General features: G+C 47.7%; 1 protein-coding gene across 3 annotated transcripts in view; it reads left to right on the top strand.

The window, feature by feature from the left end:
• SRGAP3 (SLIT-ROBO Rho GTPase activating protein 3) overlaps nt 1-21,130 on the top strand; it is a 252,101-nt gene extending 230,971 nt beyond the window's left edge. For 2 of the 3 annotated variants that reach the window (XM_081276010.1, XM_081276009.1), the window contains exons 19-22: nt 7,906-8,086; nt 9,392-9,541; nt 11,485-11,812; nt 15,951-21,130. In XM_081276010.1, coding sequence (XP_081132136.1) covers nt 7,906-8,086; nt 9,392-9,541; nt 11,485-11,812; nt 15,951-16,364 — 1,073 coding nt within the window. In that variant the 3' untranslated portion in view covers nt 16,365-21,130. The remainder of the gene's footprint in view (nt 1-7,905; nt 8,087-9,391; nt 9,542-11,484; nt 11,813-15,950) is intronic. The other variant, XM_081276011.1, reaches the window with a different exon arrangement.
• The last annotated feature ends 1,062 nt before the right edge of the window (nt 21,131-22,192 follow it).

Here is a 22,192-nt window from a genome sequence, read left to right as displayed (position 1 = left end):
CCAGGCCTATGCTAGGACCTGAGACGAGGAGGTGAAGGAGACGGGTCTGTCTCCAGACCTCGACAGATTGGACACAGCTCCACGTGTTGATGCAGAGTGGTAATGCCAGGCTGCAGGTGCATCCCAGAGCAGCAGGCACCCAGACATGACGCCAGGGTGATGACCCTGGGAAGTATGTGGACAGGGAGAAAGGCCAGCTGGGCTCTGAGGGACTCACTAGATTCTTCCACCCCTACTAGAGTAGGAAACTGGACTGTGTGGACAAGCAATCTGGGTAACATGGACCAAGAGCCAACTTACCTGGGCAGAGTGGGCACAGTGCCAGGGCCCTGGATACTTGCAGGGCCCACTAATATGCTTTCATTTCTTTCTTTTTTTTTTTTTTTAAGAGAGAGTGAAAGAGGAGAGAGAGGAGAGAGAGAGAGAATTTTTTTTTAATATCTATTTTTTAGTTCTCGGCAGACACAACATCTTTGTTGGTATGTGGTGCTGAGGATCGAACCCAGGCCGCACGCATGCCAGGCGAGCGCACTACCGCTTGAGCCACATCCCCAGCCCCTGCTTTCATTTCTTTTAAAAGCAGAATAAAAATGAATATGATGTCCAGTCTGGATTATGCTTGTCTTTATGCTAATGTAGTTGTAAAATACAATGATTATTTTTTTAACAGAGGAAGGGACTCCTGCAGGCCTAAGTGCCTAGGGCCCATGGCAGTCATAATATGGCCCTATGTAGCCAAGCATAACCTTTCTTTCTCCCTGCCATAGTTTTATGTTTTTTAAAAATCATAACTTATCAGTTCTTTTACTTGGCCTTTGTATTTTCCTTAGGAGACAATCCTAGGCCCTGTTGGCCAGCACATTTGTCAGGGGAATTTATTTACTCATGTGAAGTTTCTAGGAGTTGGTAATAAAGGCAACACAGGGTTTTCACATTATAGTAGAACTATTTGTTTGCTAATGACAGAACCCCCAACTCAGATAGACTTACACATAAAAGGGAATCAGGTCATACACCTGAAAACTCCAGGATACGTATGACTTCAGGCACAGTTGGATCCAGGAGCACAGACACTTTTGTTAGGACTTTGTGTTTATCTTCCTGTTCAGCTTCCCTCTGTGCTGGCTTCGTTCTCAGGTGGAATCTTGCTGGGAGGTGGTCTCATAGTTCCAGGCTTTCACTGTTCTATTTCCCAAAGTCCCAACGGGAAAAGCTTCATTTTCAGCATGTTTCTAAGAAATGTCTGGGGGCAGAGTCTCCATTGAACTGCCTTGGGCCACACACCCAGGCATCATCAAATCCCTGTGATCAGGGAGGGAGCTAATGGTTAGGCCTAGGTCACAGGTGCAGAAGACCAAATCTAGATGTAACATTCATCTTAGCCAAATCCTGGGGGTCTAAAGGCATCCTGGACTGAGGCGAGTGTCCTGCAAAGACTTCACTGGAGATGTGAAGGCCACCACCTTCTGCTTTTTCAAAGTGATCTGCTTTCCTTTTCCCTTCTCTTCCTCCCTCCCTCCCTCCCTCTTTCTGCCACCTCCAGTCCCCCCCCCCGCCCCACCCTTTTCACTCCATCTGCTGCTCTTTTTATTTCTGGATCTCTCTCTCTCTCTCTCTCTCTCTCTCTCTCTCTCTCTCTCTCTCTCTCCCCCCCCCCATCTCCCCTTCCCAATTCTTCCTCTCTGGCTTTTGCCTCCTTCTCTCCCTCAACTTTTTTCTCTCCCTCTCCCTGCCTTCTCCCTCTGTGTGCCAGTGTTCTGGATCTTTCTGTTTCTCTTCTTCCCCTGGGGAAAGCCCCTCTTATGTTAAGAGGTGGACTGATTTTTCAGAACCAAGACCTGCCAGGGCTGCAGCCTATGGAAACAACTGGCTGGCAGGAGGGCAGGTCAGGTGGCCTCTGAGGACCTCTGCAGCTCTGTGCATTGACTTGTGCACCCACCTTCCTGGGACCAAGGACCTGCCGGTGCCTGCTGGCTATTCCCACAGCTCCAGGACTGTGAAAAATGTACACACAGAAGGGAAATGTCCAGAGAACAGGAGCCTGGCAACCTCTGCATGTTCCTCCTGAGCCTCTGGGCATAGTGCGTTGGGTTGCTCAGGTCCTTTCAGAGGCCTGCCTGTGGACAAAGGGCCGAGGTGACCAAAGTTCATGTTCCTCCTCAGCAGCTGGAATCGCACATCTGTCCTGCTTCTGTAAAGGCTACCCAGGTCCATTCTGAGAGGTTCTTTCAGTGTCACTTTCATTATTATATTCCTTTATCTTCATGCCTCACACCAAGAACCACCCTTAAGAAAATTCTTCCCACTCCTTCTCATGGCAAGACATGCACCTGCTCCTTGAATGGATGAGGCCAGCAGTGTCCCCTTCCCCTGTAGGGCCTTGTTCCCATTGCTCTTCATAGGGCTTCTGGTTTCCAAGAATGCCAGAAGTAGGGAGAACCACCCTAGAAATGAGGCAGGGTCAGGTGCTCACACCCTGAGGACCCTGGAAGCCCCCTGTGTATGTTCATGGGGCTGCTGGAGGGCATTCTTTGGTGGGAAATCTATTGCATTTTCTGAATGTTACATTCATGCTGACCCTGGCCATAATTATGGAAATAGTAAACCGCAGGGACGGTCGAGGGGGCGCTGGACTCAGAGAAGAGACCTGGAATTGAAACACAGGAGTCCTCCTGTGTGGCCTTGTTATCTGAGGCAAGTCACATAACCTCTGGCCTCACTTTCTTTATCTGTAAAATGGGTGTGACAGCCACAAGGGAATCAAGGTCTGGGTTAAAATGAAGGGTTGTACATGTAGGAGCTTCACCCAGTACCTGTGAGAAGGCAGGGGGTAGAAACATGAATGCTTCTCTAGTGAGTTATAAATCCTTTCTAATTCTGACAGGGAAACTGAGTTCCAGAGAATTTTGTTGGCCTAACTGGTCATGGCAACCTAAATTTATTTTATCTAAGAGGCTTCATTTGGGGAGTCATTATTACCCTCTTTTCTCTTGAAAAATGCTTTGTGTGAATGTAACCCTGCAGGCTTTGAGGGTCAGCCCTAGCATCACTTTTTGTTTTAAATCCTATTTTGTCTGATATTATACCAGCTTTCCTGTGATTGTGGTTTACAGTTGTTTATTAAACAATTGGTGTCTTTGAAACCAAAGTGCATCTTTTGTAGATGACACAAGGTTAGATGATATTTTTTTAAACTCTGATAATCTGTTGTTGTTGTCGTTTGTTAATACTGGGGAATCTCTTCACTTTAATTAGATTGTTTTAACTCATTCACCTTTAATACTATATTGGTATGGTTAGATTTGTGTTTACCATTTCACTTTTTGTTATTTGTGTGTTTCTTGTCTTTTTCGTTCCTCTGTTCCTTCTTTTTTGCTTTATTTTGCACTAGGTGTTTTAATTTATTTAATGATTTATTTAACTTTATTTTTGAGGTCTTTTTTAAATGGTTTCTCTAAGGTTTACCATATACATCTTTACTTACTAAAATGAAATTCTGAATTTATATTAGCTTAAAAACTAGTGCTATGTGAAAATTTTATTCCTGTTTAGTTTTATTCTCTTTTTATGGTGTTATTGTTATACATCTATTTGGGTTAAAAACACAATGCTTTATTATAATTATTACTTTGCTATCTGTGGTCCTATATAGCCTTGTTCTGCCACTCCCTTGTGCTATTATTGGCAAGTTTATACATTTTTGTGTTATAGGCCAAAAATCATATATACACATTATTTTATACACTTGCTTCTTTTTTCAAATATATTTTTGAACTGTAGATGGACACAATACCTTTATTTTTTTAAATTTATTTTTATGAGGTGCTGAGGATCGAACCCAGTGCCTAGTGTGTGCTAGGTGAGTGCTCTACCACTGAGCCACAACCCCAGCCCATATCCTTGCTTTTTAAATCAATTCAGAAAAGGAGAAAATATGCATTTATATTGTTTTTTATAATCACATTTACTGGCACTCTTTTTTGTGTGTGTGAACATAAGTTATCATAGGGGTTATTGCCTTCAGCAGTAAAAAAAAATCTTAGTATTTTTAAAAGGTGGCTTTGCCAGTGACACATTTTCTCAGTTATTTTAAACTTGGAAAGTCCTTTTATCTTATTTTTGAATGGTGTCTTTGTTGGATGTAGGATTCTTGGTTGACAGTTATTTTCCTTGAGCACCCTGAGCATGGCCTTCCACTGCCTTCTGGCATCCATTGTTTCTATCAAGAAATCAGCAGACAAATGAGGGTGATGTCCCATATGTCTGGTGAGAATTAAGCATGATGATGTAGGTAGAGCAGTTTGCACATATTAAAAGCTGAATTTGTTCATACAAACAACAAATATGTACCAAGTGCCTACTAGTCCCAGGGACTCTTCTAAGAGGTGGGACGATAGCAAGAAATAAAATGAAATCCCTGTCCTAATGTTGTTCACAATGTTAAAAAACTGACAGTAAACAAGTCTAAAAATCACATGAGCACACACACACTCAGACACACATATAACTTCAGGTTGTAATAAACACTATGGAGAAAACCCCCAGAAAGTGTCAGAAAGTGATTAGGCAATTGGGGCTTCTGTGATTGGGTCTGGTTAGGAAAGGCTTGTTAAGGCAATGGCACTTGAGTACAAACCTGAATGAAATTAGGAAATGGCACACAATGGTTAACAAATATTTGTTGGATGTGAATGAATACAAAGGAAGGTTCCACACTCGGCTATGGGTGGGAGAAAAGCATTCCAGGGAGAGACAGTAACAAGTTCAAAGGCCATGGGGCAGGAAAAAGCTTGGCATGTCTTAAAAGCATCAAGTAGACTCCAGGAATATTTATGGGGAAGTATTTAGAACTGTCCTGATATCTGCAGCTTACTTTAAAAATAAAGTAGTGGGGACTGGAGTGTGGTTCAGTGACAAAGTGCACCATCATGCGCAAGGCCCTGAGTTCTATGCCCAGCACTGCAAAAAATAAAAAGGTAGATGAATGGATAGATAGTGGGATGGATAAATATATGATAAAACTAATATAGTATAATATTAATAAAATTTAGTTGATGGATATATACACATTCACTGTAAAATTATTTCAGTTTTATTTTGCGTTGAAAAATGTCATATAATGTTGGAGGAGAAATACCAAGAAGGTGCAAGCAGATTGCATGAGAGGTAGAAGTGGTAGAAGATGACATCTCAAGGTCCCTGGGCATGGAGGGCCTCAGGAGCCCTGGGGAGACACTGGGTTTTTGTTCCAAAACAGAGGGGAAGCCTTGGTGGGTTTTGGGCAAGGGAATTTCATGATCTGATTTATGATTTTGAAAGATCCCTCCAGTGTCTCTGGGGAGAAATAACTCTAACGAAGCAAAGGGGAAGTGAGAAGAGCACGTAGGGGAAGTAGTGATCTAAACCAAGGTAGCAGCAGAGAAATGTGGTCAGAGTTGGTGGCCCGTTTGAAGGAATCGCTGCTGGTTAGGTCAGTGGGACCCCAGAGCAGCCCCAAGGCTCTGGCCTCAGCAGGCAGGTAAACTGTGGTCCCATTCTTGAGAGAGGGAAGATGAGGGGATTAAGTATGGCTGACAGTGGGGGAAGTGGGGGGGGCATGATTAACCCAAATAACAGACTTGCTAATATACTGTAGCTGCTGTTACTGTTTGTACTGCACACTTACATAACGACATCTGCGAACACACGTGTTCTCACTTAGCTTGTGGCTCAGTGTGGCTCCTCCTGTCCTATTTTGTTTCTTTCCTTTTACATTTTCCAACAACCCTTCCCAACTCCCCACCATCGCTTCAGTGCCAGACTCCAGTCATTAGAGTCGTTCCTTGTTCTTGCCTTTCCCTTCCCCAGGGGAAGGGAAAGGCAAGAACAAGGAACGCAGATGGCCTCTCAGTGCTTCTCTGAGCCTCAGCAACCCTCTGGTTGGGTCAGCACCTTTCTCTAGGAGGAGGGTCTGGGTCCCAGCAGGCCCCAGGGGTGAAGCCATCTGGGATCTGTCCCGTCTTACACAGTTCAGGCCTTCCTGTCTCTGGTAATCAGGCTGGCAGACAGGTTGTTAACAGGCAGGTCCCACATGTGGCTAGGGGTGGGATTCAAAGACGCAGCAGAGATGTGGACAAAGTCTCCACACTGCCCTGACAAGGTGACTGTGTGTCAAGATCTGAGTTCATCCGATCCCATCAGCTTTCTGTCATTTTCTTCCTCCCTTCCATTCCCTGTGTCAGAATAGCATTTAAAGACATTTCTGGCTGAACTATTTGAGGTCCACTCCCTGCAGAAGGCCATCTGCCACTGAGGCTAGATGTGTCAAAGCCACTGCATCTCACAGGACCACAAGCACAGTCTTCTTGAGACTATAGCTTTCAGAGGGGCACGGACATGTGCAGAGTAGAGTGTTGGGGGACTTGAACAAGGTCATGTCTTCCCTCTTCTCTGGTTTTCCATGCTGTCCCGTGGCCCTTAGAAGTTTCACCCTCTGCTAAGGGCCACCACCGCCACCAGATTGCATAACTCTTAGAGCAAACCATCAGGCACTGTTGCAAGCACTTAATGGGTATAACTCAGGTAAATGTGTGTTGGGTCAATATGTTTGAGCTATGGCCCAAATAGGAATCCCCCCCTCTTATAATTAAGTCCATGGCTGGGTATATTAGGTTGCTAAGCTACAAAAATAAAACACCACAGACTGGGTGGCTTTAATAATAGCAGTTTATTTTCTCAGAGCGCTAGAGCCTAGCAGTCTAAGATCAAGGTTCTGCCCCAGGATTGGCTTCTGGTGAGGGCTTCTTGACTTGGGACAGACGTCTTCTCATTGTGTCTCCCATGCCTTTTCTTCTGTGCATGCTCAGAGAGAGATCTAGAATGTCTCTTCCTCTTATGAGGATGCCAGTCCTCTTAGATTAGGGCCCTGCACAATGGCCTCATTTAACTGTAATTACTTCAATTACCTTATTCAGTGTCCTATCTCTAGATCTCATCGAACTGGGGAGTAGGGCTTCAACATATGAATTTTGAAGGGACACAGTTCACTCCACAACAATGAGCACTGGGGATTCTAGGAGCTCTTAAACATTGTGTCCCACATTTTGCATGTACACCAACTTTTTGACCTCTCCAAAGTTCTAAGAACTATAAGTAGACAAAGAAGGGAAGCATTCATGGAAAGTAGAAGTAGAACTTGTTTTGACATGTAGAAGAAAAAGTCTTCATGTACTGTTTTTTCTTTGTTGTGTTTAGGTATACATGGCAGGAGGGTGTATTTTGACATATTATACATTCATGGAGTGCACCCCATTCCAATTTGGATCCCATTCCTGTGGTTGTGCGTGATGTGGAGTTTCACGGGTTGTGTGTTCATTTGTAAGCATAGGAATGTGATGTCTGATGCATTCCACCGTCTTTCCCATTCCCATCTCTCTCCCTTCCCTTCATTCCCCTTTGTCTCATCCAATTAACTTCTAGACCTCCCCTCTCTACCCTCCCTTCTTATGGGTTAGCATCCATATATCAGAGAGGAAGCTCGGCCTTTGGTATTTTGGGACTGGCTTATTTCAGTTAGCATGATAGAAGAATATCATTTGCTGATAAATAGCCATTTATTGGCAAATGCCATAATCAAATGTTGTTCTAATGAGGGTTTAAGAGGTGGGAACAAGACGAGCAGTGGAAAATGAGGGTCTGCTATGCCAACTGCCACTGGACACTTTGAGAAGTAGGATGACTTGCCTGAGGTCACAGGTGGGAGTGGATCTGAGCCTAGAACCCCTGGGCGTCCTGAGCTCCAGGCCACATGTTGTCACCTGGCTTGCCCTGCCTTGCCCTGTAGAAGCCAGGGCCGTCTGAGTGAGGCTCCTTGATGCCCCTCTGCTGACCTCATGAGGCTTTTTCTGTTTCTTGCTTTCCTTTCAGAAGTGGAGCAGATCGAGGCCATTGCCAAGTTTGACTATGTAGGGCGGTCGCCACGCGAGCTGTCCTTCAAGAAGGGAGCCTCGCTGCTCCTGTACCACCGCGCCTCAGAAGACTGGTGGGAGGGCCGTCACAATGGCGTGGATGGACTCATCCCTCACCAGTACATAGTTGTACAGGACATGTGAGTGGGAATTGGGACTTTCTGGGAATAGATTAGTGGGAATAGATTAGTGATGCCTGCAGTGGGCACTGGAAGGGAGTAGTAGGCCGTGTGCTGGCAGTTTGTTCTCCCTGGTATAATATGTTTGATGTTCTGTAAGAACAGGTATACCTAACTTCCCTTTAAATTATAATCCACTTATTAAATGTGCAAATTGCTCATCCATCAGAGTACACAGAGACCATGTGTTGTCTGCCTGCCACTCTGATCCATCTGACAGCCTCCAGGGTGCTTGTTAATTACAGTTCTTAGTGTCCAGTGGATCTTTCCATATTTCTGCACCTTCCTGGGCTTTCTCATAGCTGCTGGTGAGGTCACCATTAACTGCCCACCATCCTCCAATGCAGAGGTGATTCTCTCAGGGGATGGGCAGGAAAAAAAAATGCCCTGGTTTCTGGTTAATAAGGAACCATTTTTTACAATTTCAGGGATTAAAATATTTAAAAAACCCAAACCCTAAATACCTAGTCCCACCAGGAAGCTCACAAAGTTTACACTTTCCATTTCTTTGAAAGCCATTGAAGACTCCTGTGCACACCTTCCCTAAAATCTCTGGCCAGGCTCAGGGGAACTGATTTATCATGGAAATAGACACCAAGCTGAATTTCACAGAAAGGGGCCTATGTTTTAATAGGAAAGAGGAAGGTCTAAGCCAGAGAACAGGCCATGGCCAAGCAAACTGTAAGAGGAATAGTGTAGTGGAGGACTCTTGGCTGATGTCCCCAGGTTTCTTAGGGCAGGGACAAATCATTGGAAGAGAAAGGGCTACGGGGGTTGAATGGGGGGCAGGGTGAGGCTGCAGGCCTTCACTATAGTCCTAAACCTCAGGTGAGGGAGGTGAGGGATAGAAACACCTCTTCCTCCTTTACTTAGTGTGAAACCACTTCTCATGGAGCCACATGGAGGCTCAGCACTCAGAACTTTGAACTCAGCATTTAGATTCCACCCCCCCAACCCCCCCACCCCGGCCCCATCCTTCCAATATGCCTCCTGCATTTAGGTTGTCTCAGCCTGTGCACAGCCTGGGAGAGAAGAACGAGCCAGAGAAGGGAAGAAAGTGGGCATGGGTTGCAGGGACAGAAGAGGGTCTCCTGACAGAGACATGAACTCCAGGAGCGTTGTAGTGGGCATGCGTGGCGGGAAGGTGGCTCCTTCAGAGTGGTGGGCACAGTCAGCCATAGGCAGGAGCTCCTCGAAGGTACCAGGGAGCCGTGTGCATCCTGGTTCTTGGGAGGGGCACCTCAATTCACATCTCTCTCCCTCTAGGGATGATGCCTTCTCTGACAGCCTGAGCCAGAAGGCTGACAGCGAGGCCAGCAGCGGGCCACTGCTGGATGACAAGGCCTCCTCCAAGAACGACCTCCAGTCCCCCACGGAGCACATCTCGGATTATGGCTTTGGGGGGGTGATGGGCCGGTAGGAAACATGGGTTCATTTTCTTCCTGCTAGTGCCATGTGGGTTCATGTCTGAACTGGGAGGGGTGAGAGGGCAGGAAGGAGAGAAGGAGGCTTATGCAGGCCCTGCTCCCCACAGAATGTGATATTGGGCACAACTGGTGGGGGGGGGGGAGGCTGGAGCTGATTGGAGGATGCCAGGGACAAAACAGCGTGGTGTTGGGTAGGGGGCTTGAGGAGCAGGAGGAAAGACAAATGCTAGGAACTCAGCGCTTTTCATTGCAAATAATGACGATAAATTAGCACAATTGGCAAGTATTTTTACTCCTCCTGTCCTGCACCTCCTCCCAGCTTTCTGGTGAAAACCAGAGTTATAAAGTACTTTAAAAAACGTAAAGCTCCCATATTCCCCCAAATTGCGCTATATAAACAGAAAATTCCCACCTATTCATGTGGTGGGGGAAGTTGACACTCGGTTCCACCCACTTCTTTGGTGGGAGCAGATTTCCCAATTTCTTCCCTCCCCTGTGTGGGCTGGGCTGTGTCACATGACCTTTATATCAGCAGGGAGCAGCATGCACCAATTCTATGAACCAGTATGGTTCAGAATATGTGGTGGTTAAAAAATAAGAAAAAGAAGAAAAGAAAAAGAAAAGCCGGCAGTTTCTCACTGCCTTTTTATCCCCCCACATAGGAGTCTCTGAATGTTACTCTGTTTTTCTAGAAAGGTCATGTGATCAGCCTACATGTGTGGGTATTTGCTCACAGAGCCAAAGAAATCAGCGGCATGTTCTATTCAGTTCAGCAGAAAGGTCAGGACACTGTGATAGGTGATGAAATCGAGGGACTTGAGGAAGCAGGAGGCTGGGGTAGAGAATGAAACGGTTGTGTGTCCCGGAGCCCGCCAGGGCCACTCTTCTCCTGCCTCTCTCTTCCTTTCCCCCTTCCCTCTCTCATCTCCTTTCTTTTCTTTCTTAATACCTCTTTCTCTCTACACCTCTGCTTTGGTCCTGTTGGGGCACCCACAGGCCTGCTTAGCTTGGCTGGGTGGTAGGGTCTGAAGCGCTACTGACCACACGGAACTTGGTTCCTAGTCACACTCCATTCCCAAGGTACCACCTCTACCTGACCCCTTTTCTCTTCCAGCCTTCCCTCCCCTCACCAGGGCCGCAGGGTTCTTGGTGACTTCCACAGGGTGCAGCAAAACCTTTTATCTTCAAGGTACTCTCAAACCCACTTAAGAGCAGGCAGGGAGTAGCGCCCCCACTCAACAGAACAGAAGGAACCTGAAAGAGAAGCCAGGAAACCTGTGGCAGACACAGAGGGCAAGGAGCAGCCCTCCCGATCCACACTCCCACCCCTGTTCATACCCACAGACCTCCCTGAGGTGGGAGGAGTACCCACATGCCCCACAGGCTCATTGAAGATGCAGTGTTTACTCTTAAATGGCCAATTTCCCAAGATCTGGAAAAGCCTTATAGATACCTTTGGGGAGATGGGGAGTGGGGGACAATAGTGAGTAGATGTTCAGTTCCCAGGGGGGCCCTCCTGTGCTTGCAGGGTGCTGGTGGCTTTTTGGTATAGTCAAGCCTCAATGCTTCAGACCAATTAGAAAGAAGCCTACAGGAAACATGAAAATGTATCGTGAGCCCAGCTGAGCTCACCCAAGCATTTCCAGGTTGAAGTCCTCCTGGTCCGTACTTAATAGTAGATGAGATTCATCTTGTAATGAGCACCACTGCTGTCTGCAGCTGGAAGCACCGCCCCACACCTCCCCCTGTGGCTGTGTGGGCCCAGCTGGTCCTCTGTTGTGGAATTGCACAGTCTGACCGAGTGAGGCTTCACTATACCTGCTCCCTAGACTAGTGTGTAGTGTGTGGCTGTAGTGGGGGTTGGATGGCCCATTCTGAGACTGGCCAGGGTTGACTTCTGCCCCATGCCCCTGCCCCCTGGCTCCTTTGCAGAGTGCGGTTACGATCCGATGGAGCGGCCATCCCCAGGCGCAGAAGCGGGGGCGACACGCACAGCCCACCCCGGGGCCTGGGTCCCAGCATAGACACGCCACCCCGGGCCGCCGCCTGCCCCAGCAGCCCCCACAAAATCCCTCTTACCCGGGGGAGGATCGAGAGCCCTGAGAAGAGGAGAATGGCGACGTTTGGGAGTGCTGGCAGCATCAACTACCCCGACAAGAAGGCGCTCTCAGAAGGGCACTCCGTGAGGTCCACCTGCGGCTCCACCAGACACAGCAGCCTGGGGGACCACAAGTCCCTTGAGGCTGAGGCCCTGGCAGAAGTAAGGGCCCAGGGAAGGCAGCTAGGCCAACAGAGACCTCCAGAGAGGGGGCGGGGTAGGAGCCTGCCTTGTGGAAGTGCCCCCTAGCCTTTGCCAGACTTAAGGTTAAGCCAGAGAATAAGAGACTGAGCTGGCTTTCCTTCCCTTGCTGGGCCTTCCCTTGGGGACACAAGTTGGTTGGATACAGCTGCTGGCTGGGGCTTCTGTAAAGGCTGAAAACTCCCCAATGTCCAAAGATAGAGATGGGATTGGCTGGATTATGGGTATGGGGCAATGGCAGGTCTCTCTGCGAGATGATATGGTTGAGTTCATCCATCCATCCCTTCATCCTTCCATCCATCCATCCGTCATTCATTCCTCTATTCATTTATTGACAAATATCAATTGAGCATCTATTATGCTATGCTAGGCATTGAAAGTACAGTGAAGAGCTGAAATAGACTTTGGCCCTGCTCACATGGAGATTGTGGTTTAGAGAGGGGGAAGAGAGAACTTTCAACCAGGAGATGCACATAGCCTTGAAATGTCAGTGAGCTTGTTGACCTGTACCCTGAGTGGAGTTCAGGGAAGATTCCAAGGTAATACCCAACACAAACAAGACACCCAGCCACTGGAACTCCTGTCCACAGGCCCAGGGTCTGGTTTGGGCCATGCCCAAATGTCCACTCCCATGGCATCCCTGGGACTGATGCCTTGGCATGAGTCAAGCAGAAGAGCCAAGAAATTTGTTGCTTCTCCATTCTCCAAGGCTGGCCATCCTCTTGGGAAATATCCCCTAGCCCCCACCATCATCTGGACACTATACAGGTTGGAAGCTCTCTCAGTCACAGTAGGGGTAGACAACTACCTGGCCCAGAGCCCTTTACATAAAGAGTCCAATGCAGTCTAGGGCCCAGTTTCTAAAAGTGGGTCCCACCACAGACAGGTTCCATGGGATGTCAGTGGGATGGGGCAGTACTCTGTGGTGCAGTTGGAGGATGTGGGTCTGATAAAGTCAGAAGGCTTAGAGAAGCCAAGATTTCTCAGCACCATAAAATAATGTCCAGGTGATGTGAATATCACACAAAGGGAACAGGGCACACCCCGCCTCCCAGACTTCTTTTACCTTCATTTATTTATTTGTTCATTTATTTTCAGTACTGGGGATAGAAGCCAGGGATGCTCTGATACTAAGCTACATCTTCAGTCCTTTTTTATTTTGAGGCAGGGTGTTGCTAAGTTGCCCAGGATGGCCTTGAGCTTGTGATCTCCTGCCTCAGCCTCCCAGTGGTCAGCCCTTGATTCACATAGCATTATGCAAGCCCAACCCAAGGAGTGCACTTGGGGAAATGCAGCCCATGTTCTCTCTGGGCAGTGATATCTACACACTCTAATAGCTGAATTCAAGAGCTCTTTTCACTGACTGAAGTAAAATAGGAGCTCACAATAAACAATTTGTAAACAGCTAAGATGATACAGGATAGGCACCAGCCTGTTCAGCATCAGCTCTGATGAGTCCTTGACTTTGCAGCCTATGAAGGGGAGGGATGGCATGCAAAACCCTGAGTATTAGATGGGGTTACCCCAAATTTTCTGGTCTCAAAATGTTCTTTAGGATTTAGATTTGAAACCCAATTAGGAACTGTGTGACATTGTCATCAAAAGTGAGACGGTCTCATTTGGGAGGAGGTGAAAAGCTGCTGCCTTCCCTGCTCTGCCCATCCCAGGTTCCTCTTTGCAGCTCCTCTCTGGAGACTCGCTCATCACCTCTCGGACTAATGCAAGGCTCCAGCCTAAACCGCTTGGCTCATCTTTCTCTGAGCTTTCTGTCTTTCTGGCTCACTGTGCCAGGGTACAGTGGTGGTGGCAGCAGGAGGGATGGAGGTGGAGGGATGAGAATTACATTTTATTTGTTGAAGTTTTGCCTTTTAGAGCCACCAGAGGGAGCAGTGAGGGCAACTGAGAACTTAATTCCAGCAGAGCTGGGGACACTGGAGCAATTCTTGAAAGTGTCCCTGAAGGGTAGGGAGGTAGCAAACAGGGAGAGAATAGCCATCTCTCCCTTCCAACAGAGAATCTCCTGCAACTGATTATATATATATATTTTAGGATTTAGATTTATATGATTATATATAATATAATCACAATACCTTTATTTTATTTATTTATTTTTATGTGGTGCTGGGGATCGAACTCAGTGCCTCACATATGCTAGGCAAGTGCTCCACCACTGAGCCCCAGCCCCATCCCTGTAACTGTTCCTTTTTAAATTTGCCGGGGTTCTGGGGCAAGGGATAGAATATCGTGGGAAACATAAAAGTTGATCCCTGTTATTTGGCCTGGCAGGCAGGGGCTGCCTGTAGACCAGGGAGAGGAGAGAATACAGAAGCCTGGGGTCGGCTACATCTCCAGGCTCCAGCCCCCACTGCCTCACCAGACTCCTATGTGTTTTTTAGGATGGGCCTCAGGATTTGTATAGGAGCAAGCAGGACTTAATAATCATCCCTCCTCACTGAGGTTGTGCACAGCACCTGCCAGCGGTGCTTTTGAGCAGTGTCCCCTCATGGTGTCCTCAATGGCCAAGCCATAGTGCTCTGGCCGGGTTCTGGTTCTGCAGCTCCTTTGACACCTGGTGACCATGGAGGCATCCCGGCAAATGATCACGTGACCCAGAGACAGTGGGGCGAAAAGGAGTTGGAAAACCATTGTCTGGTAGTTTACAGAGCTTCATGACATCCATCATCTCATTTCATCTTCCCAGTGAATGTGTGGGCTTTTAACAAATGAACAAAACCCAGTGCAGGATGACCGAGACTTGCCCAAGGTCACAGAGTCAGCAAGTGGCTGCAGTCTCTTCATTCAAATCTGCAGGGCCTTGTGCCCTGGCCAGAGGCTCCTGGGTTCATGTTGTCCTCCAGCTCCAGCCCTGCCTCTGGCTTGGGGAGGCCAACACCTGGGATGACTGGCACCAGGCTGGCCTGGGCTGGCGACCAACTCTGTGTCATTCAAAGTGCTCCCATCCTGAAAAGCTCTCAAATATTACAATGTTTCCGAGAATTACATATCAAGTATTTTTTCTTTAGGCAAGGATGATATTTTCCCCCCTTGGTACTGGGGATTGAACTCAGGGGCACTTGACCACTGAGCCACATCCCAAGCCCATTTTTGTATTTTATTTAGAGACAGGGTCTCACTGAGTTGCTAAGCACCTCACTGTTGCTGAGGCTGATTTTGAACTCGCAATCCTCCTGTCTCAGCCTCCCAGGCTGCTGGGTCAAGGATGATTTTTGAATTTAAAAAAATACCACATGTGCTCGCTTCGGCAGCACATATACTAAAATTGGAACTATACAGAGAAGATTAGCATGGCCTCTGTGCAAGGATGACACGCAAATTCGTGAAGCGTTCCATATTTTTAAAAAAAAGTTAAATAATGGTACAAATTTATGAAGTTTTGATATACCCATACCTGGAGTAGTGATGAAGGATTTTTTTTTTAATCAAAAATGAGGATTGGGGCAGGGCCTCTGGAGTCAGACTATCTGGGTTCAGATTTGGGTTTTGCCACTAATAGCTGTGTGATCTTGGGCAAGTTACTTAACCAGTCCGAGCTTCAGTTTCCTCATGTGTGAAACGGTGGTTGCTACCTTGTAAGTATGGGGATTAAATGACTTATGAGTACAAAGGATTTGGGTTGGTTCTCACTGTCAAGTGTTAATGCTATTGTGGTTGCATACTACTTTTGAGTGTTTATGTGTGTTAGGTGTTATGTCATGCTCTTTGCAGAGATCATATCACTTAATACACTCATCAACTCTGAGTTTAGTATTAATTATAATTATCTCTAAATTGCAGAAGAGGATTCTGAGGCTCAGAGAGGTAAGGTCACTTGCCCAGGGTCATACAGCAAGGAAGTGTCAGAGGCAGAATTCGAGCATCTGGCTGACTCTGGTAGCCTGACCTGCCTTTACTAAATACTTCCCATACATGGGACACCCACATTGATCCTCCCATTTGATTTTAAGATACCCTGGGGACTTATTCTCCACCCAGGCCATGAGGCTCCTGTGGGAACCTCAAGAAGGACCAGGAGCTGGTTAGCAGCCCAGGACCCGACGCCTGCAGTCTCTGTGCTGACTGGAGCTCTCTCTGTCCCCAGGACATCGAGAAGACCATGAGCACGGCTCTCCACGAGTTGCGGGAACTCGAGAGGCAGAACACGGTCAAGCAAGCGCCAGATGTGGTGCTGGACACGTTGGAGCCCATGAAGAACCCTCCAGGCCCCATCAGCTCAGAGCCCGCCAGCCCCCTGCACACCATCGTCATCCGAGACCCGGATGCCGCCATGCGCCGCAGCAGCAGTTCCTCCACCGAGATGATGACCACCTTCAAGCCAGCCCTGTCCGCCCGCCTGGCTGGCGCCCAGCTGCGTCCGCCCCCGATGCGGCCTGTGCGGCCTGTGGTCCAGCATCGGTCCAGCAGCAGCAGCAGTTCCGGGGTGGGCAGCCCTGCCGTGACGCCCACGGAGAAGATGTTCCCCAACAGCTCCACAGACAAGTCGGGCACCATGTGACCTGCTGGGTGGGTGGCACCAGCGCGGCCCACTGTGGCCCGCCATGGCCTAGCCTGGCCTCGGTGGCTTTTACTTGCTTCCCAGTGATGCTGGCCTTGTGAGGCAGAGCTTGAAAGGTCAGCTGGGAGAGAGTGGGTGTTTGTGGAGAGCAGAGGCCCAGGCGCTAGTGCGCTCACGCTTGGCCATGCCAATCCCACAGACCTGTGTGCAGACAGACACCCTGGGGAGTGCTGCAGCAAAAGCCTGAGTTCAGTGTCTCCCCAAAGTGAGGCAAGATGCCAAGTGGCTTCTCCCGCATATCGTCACTGGAAAATGATTCTCGACATCCTCTCTACATACGTATATATGTGTGTGTATATATGTGTATATATATACGCATAGACATGTATGTATGTGTAGGTGTCTGTGTATATATAAATATTTATGCATCTATATACATACTAGATCTGGACTTACATGTTAAATGTATATAGGATCTCCTTTTTCTTTTTATGAAACTTAGATTTACCTCAGACCCATGCCACCTGACATCTCCCGCTGAGTTATTTGGTGGGATTTGCAGGGACTTCTCTGGGAGAACTTAAGAGGTCCCACAGTAACTGCAAATGAAGCAATATACCACTCACCTGCAGAAAAACAGTCTCCCACTGTCTCCAGAAGTCGTGGCCTTCCAGAACAGTCTGCCCCTAAAGGCAGGGTGGGGCAGGCAGTACCCCAAGCAGGCGGGGAACCCTTCAGAGAAAACCCTCCGTCCACCCCAGAGACCCTGCCCTTCCATCCGGAGGCCCAAGGCCAACTGTACCCCCCAAAGGCACGGGAGGAAGTTGGCAAGAAGATCCCTGACCACAGCATCCTTGTGTTTGTATTGTAGAAACAGGGGACAGCAAGACCCTAAACCCCATCGAAGCACAGTATTACATGTGGTTGGGAAAAAGGAAAAAAAATAATACAGTGGTGTGAAATACTTCAAATCCTAGAAATGCTGTAGGAATAAATCTGTGGTAACTATAGAGGTTTAACTTATATCTTCAAAATATTTAATTTTTTCTTTTCCTGGTTCTACTAATTATACTGTGTCAGATTTGGAACTCAACAGGCAAGGAGGCTTTCTGAGTCACATCATTTTCATATAACATTGGGCTTGACACACTTCGGGTCTTGCCCTCTTGCATGAAGCACGTGAGCTATAGGTGCCCCAGTCAGAGGGAGGCCCAGGAGGGGCCAGGGAACACCATAGGTTGGTTGAGTTTATGCAAGTGAAATCACTTCCTGCTCTCCCTTCCCCTGCTCCCTCCAGAGCATTTAATGTAGGTGAAAATGTGTTTTTCAAATATAAGGAGGAAGGCTTTTGCCTCTTGGCTGAAAAAAAAGCTTTCCAAGTTGTTCTTCTCTGCTTCCATTTGACATCCTCTTCTGATCGCTCTGTTTTCTAGAGATGGCTGTTTCTGGGTAATGGAGCACAGGCAAATCTGATCCTAATGGGATGGACCACTTTGACTTGCTCCCCCCTCATGCCAAACCAATGGTCTTTTCCTTATTGTTCTCAGGCTTTCTCTCTCCTCTCTCAGCCTCTAGGGTTTGGAGTCAGAAGTCCAAAATTTCAGTCCCAGTCCCCAGCACTCAGGAGCTGTGAGACTTTGGGCATGTCACTCTACTTCATCAAACCTCGCTTTCCTGCCCCATAAAATGAGGCTGATAAAGATAAGCGAGCAAGCTAAATCAACTGGAAAGCCCTGTACTGATGCTATTGCTGTTATTATCATTCAGAAGATGAGTCTTTCAGACCCTAAAAACCATCCAGACCTTCTGGAAAGCTCCTAATGGCATTTGAGAAGTGGGTCCTGGAATTTCCCTGCCAGCTTGCTGAGAGACAGTAGTATCATCATTAGCATCTCCCCCCACTGGATGAAGTTTGCCCTCTCCTGTGGTCCTACATTAAAAGGTAAACACACCGGGAGAGACCTAGTAAGCCTCTGATACCTGGATGTGTGGGGACAGGAAGCCATTCTGCCTTGTCTCTGGACTGGCCTTGAAACCACACGGTGGAAGGAGGAATCGAGAAAGGCTGTACCAGGGAGAGGCCAGTGATGAATTTGACCTCCCTTGTTTTGCCAAGAGCCCCCAACCCTTCTCCTTTAGCTCCTGATATGAAAGGTTCTCTGCCTTTGTGCATGTAGACAACCCCTTTTACAGTGTAGGAGAGTTAGGCCTGGCGGTGTGCTGGGACCTGCCCAAGAGGTGACAGATGTCTGAGAGTAGGGCTCTGTCAGGCACTGGATGTTGTTCATTTGCAAGGATTCTGTACCGTCCAGCCAAGTTGTAGGAATTCTCATCTCCAGCCCAGAGATACTCCCAGACCTTAAATCTCTGCCACAAATACCAGATGAGAAGCAAAGATTTAAGCAGACAGATCTATTCCCTGATATACGTAGCACCAGTCAAGCTATGTAGATCGTTCTCTGGAATTGACAGCTTCCGTTTTCCTTACCAAAAAGGGACCTGCCTTTCCCAGACTTAACTTGAAGGTTTTTGTTAAGCACCTATTTTTCCCCCCAATGGAAAAATGACAAGATCACATATGGGGAAGTAGGCACCCAGATGGCAGATGATGCCCCTCTCACCTGGCCCCTTGATCAGAGCCCCATTGCAGGACACAAGGGAACACCACCCCTTTCCTCATCTGGCACTGTGCATGCCTCAGCCTCCCTTCACATCACTCAGCCCAGCAACGTCCACTGGGCATCTCGTCTCAGCTCCTGCCTGTTGGAGTCCACTATATATTGCTGTATTTGCTTAAATGCTGGAAAGTAACTGTTAAAAATGTGAAACTGTACTTTTTTTAAAAGGCTACAATTAAATTCTAGCCTATGCCACTCACCAAATCTTCGCACCTAGTCGTAGATAGATCAATGTAAAAACCAATACCAGAAACCTAACTGTACAGTGGGTGTGGGGGTAATGTAGTAACCTAGTTAGTAGTCCTCAATATAACCAATTGTACAAGGGGAAGTGGTGTTTACCTACCTGTTCATCACCATTATTGAAAGCTGTACTGATCAGCTAGTTGATAACGGGCATTTTTCTGTTGTTTTGTTTTGTTTTTGGCTTCACGGAATGGCTTACCTTGAGGTCAAGCCTTTTGTCTTTATGTAGAACTGATGTTCAGGAATGAACCAGCAAGATGTTCATTTAAAACTGACCAAAGACGATTAATTCCTGGTCTAGTTTCCTGGGCCTCATGGCCCAGCAGCCGCTCGAGACCTTTCGTGGACAAAATTGAGAACAAGCCGTGCTTCCGACCCCATGCCCCCTCCCTATACCCTCTTCTGCCCCTTTCCTCTTAAAAGAGCTGCTCTGAGCTGTGGGATTCTATGAAAAATTCTTGCCTTTCCTTGTTTTCAGTGCTAACGATTTCTCACCTCGAAGCGCCTTTTGAACCCCGGACAGAGCGCACAGCTGGAGGGAGTTGTGGGTTTGGGAATGAGACTCGGGAGTCTTCTCTGAAGTCACCAGGCCAGGGGTCAGGAGAGAAATGGATTCCCAAGGGACGAAAGGTTTCTATTCAATGAAGAAATCAGAGTGGGAAGAGACACAGGGAAATTGAGCCATTCTTTGGCCACTGGCTGGAACCAGCAGTTCAGAGATCTGCCTTATAAACAGACACTTCAAACTGGCTTGTGGTGCACAACGGGGAGCCAGTGTGGGAATGGGCCTCTTTGCGGGGCCTCCTTCTCTGCTGGCATCTCCTGGAGTGCCTTGGTGGGTATTTCTTTCTCATTCAGGAGGCTTGGATGTGGGGACTTCTTGTGACCTGATCATCATCTGTCTCACCGCGCATGCACAGCTGATAGGCAACCACAAGGACTAGCGTGCACAGGTTCTTCCTCTCAGTCCTTCTACTCCTAAATTTTCACACATCCAGATGGGTCCACACTAGAACAAATGCCTCATTCTCCTGAGAAACCCAGAAAGAAGACAGGCTGGCTCACAGCCACAGTGGTGGCCCCGTTGGGCTGGGAGGGAGTTGGGTGGTGGGGGAGAAGTCAGAAAGGGGTGAGCCGAGGTGTTGCTTAGCTGATTTTCTGCTGTGCAGAGCTAATGCTGACGTTTCATGTCAATTTCCCCGGTTCTCTGGGGTCTCCTCTCTTCTGAGCAGCCTTGTAGAGAATTCCCCACATACCCAAAGCTGCCCAGGGGAGCTGAGAGAAGGGACTTTGCTGTCAGGTCTGAGTCCTCCTGGCCTCTCTGAGGTTGATCTGCCAGTGTCCCGCTGTCCCATCCTCTGGGACTGGCCAAATGGCCACTGCTGCCCCTTGCTGACACCTCCTTTTTGTGTGAACTGTCCCAGACAAATAACAAAGCTATTCTTGAACCAGCGTGCACTTTGCCTTCCTTCAATGGAAGTCAATCCTGGCTAGAGTTTCTGCTCAGGCCCTTGTCCCGGCAGTGTGACTGTTTACATGGTTTGGCAATAGGTTTGGTTTTGATTGCTTCAGAGTGGCTGGTCTATTTTGTTTCCTTTGGTTTTTCTTCCTCCCCCAAATTGTGACAGGAAAAACAAACAAATTGAAACCACCCTAGGAAATTGCTGGTTGCCTGTCCCCACGTGATGAAAAGTGTCGCCCTTTTCCGGGTGTCGTTTCTCTACCTTGTGACCAAACGCCCGTCCTCTAGGAGTGTCTGATATGAATCCTCTGTTGCGTATTCTGATGGTGCCTGCTGGTTTGACGTGGAGCTAGCCTGTGAAATAAAACAGCTTAACTTTTCTCAAACCTGCTCTGGTGGTTATTGGAAGGCACATCCGATGGGGTGGAGAGGTCCTGGTGGTGGTGGTGGTGGTGGGGTGGCCCTTCCTACTCTCCAGCCTGCTCTGTCTGCATGTTTCCCCCAGGTAACCATCTCTGAAGTGTCCTTTAGTTCAGATCCAACAAGGTGAAGGTCAAGGACCACTTGGATGGAGAGCTAGTTGAAGAAGGTAACTACGGAAGTTCTGCTGGGAAAACAACTGGAAATGTCAAAGCAAAGGCCAACTGGGAGTGGGAGCTGTCATCAGCAGAAAGTGTTTTTAAAAGTATATGACAAATTGCCAGAGACCACAGGGTACTGATTTCTAATGTCACGCCACATACAACATTTTAGTGTTTATTTTCCAAACGTAAGTGCTATGGCCTCTGGGACCTTTTTGTCCCCCCCCCCCCAATCTGTGTATGTTCTGTTCGTAGACCATTTATTTCTGTCCCAGGCACTGGTTTACACCTTTACATGCATTTTCTCGTTTAACTCTCAAAATAGCCATTGAGGGTTAAGTACCATGATCATACTCCATTCTGCTGAAGAAGAAACAGGTTCTGAGAGGTTAAGCAGCCTACCCAAAGTTAGCTTGATTTGAACCCCATCTGTCCAACTCTGAAGTCTTGTTGGACTCCGTATTCTTTACAAATGCATCCTATTGTTCCTCGTTGTGTGTGCCTGTGACAGATCTCACAGTTAAGGTAAAGTCAGGGCAGACTCCTGACCTGTCCTTTCTGGGCAGATGGATCTTCACAATGAAGGCCTCTTTGCAGGAGAGAATGAATGGGACCTTTTTCCTGAAGCAGCTCTGTTGTCGTTTCTACCCAAACCTCTCACTTGCTCAGTGGTGGCCTCTTGCTGATTCCAGACTCCTCTGCTCCTGAAAGCACACATTTGCTATGCATTCCACAGTCTGTTTACTTCCTCCCAGCAATAGCACTCATTTGAGAATCCCAAATCAGAAGGCTTTCATTCATTCATCAAGAAAGGATGGAGCATTTTTGTGGTTTGCCCCAAGTGAACTGATGGGGACACAG

This window comes from Spermophilus citellus (genome assembly GCF_964194105.1).
Source record: "Spermophilus citellus genome assembly, chromosome: 19".
Taxonomy (NCBI): Eukaryota; Metazoa; Chordata; class Mammalia; order Rodentia; family Sciuridae; genus Spermophilus; species Spermophilus citellus.
This window is presented reverse-complemented; position numbering and strand designations above follow the sequence as displayed.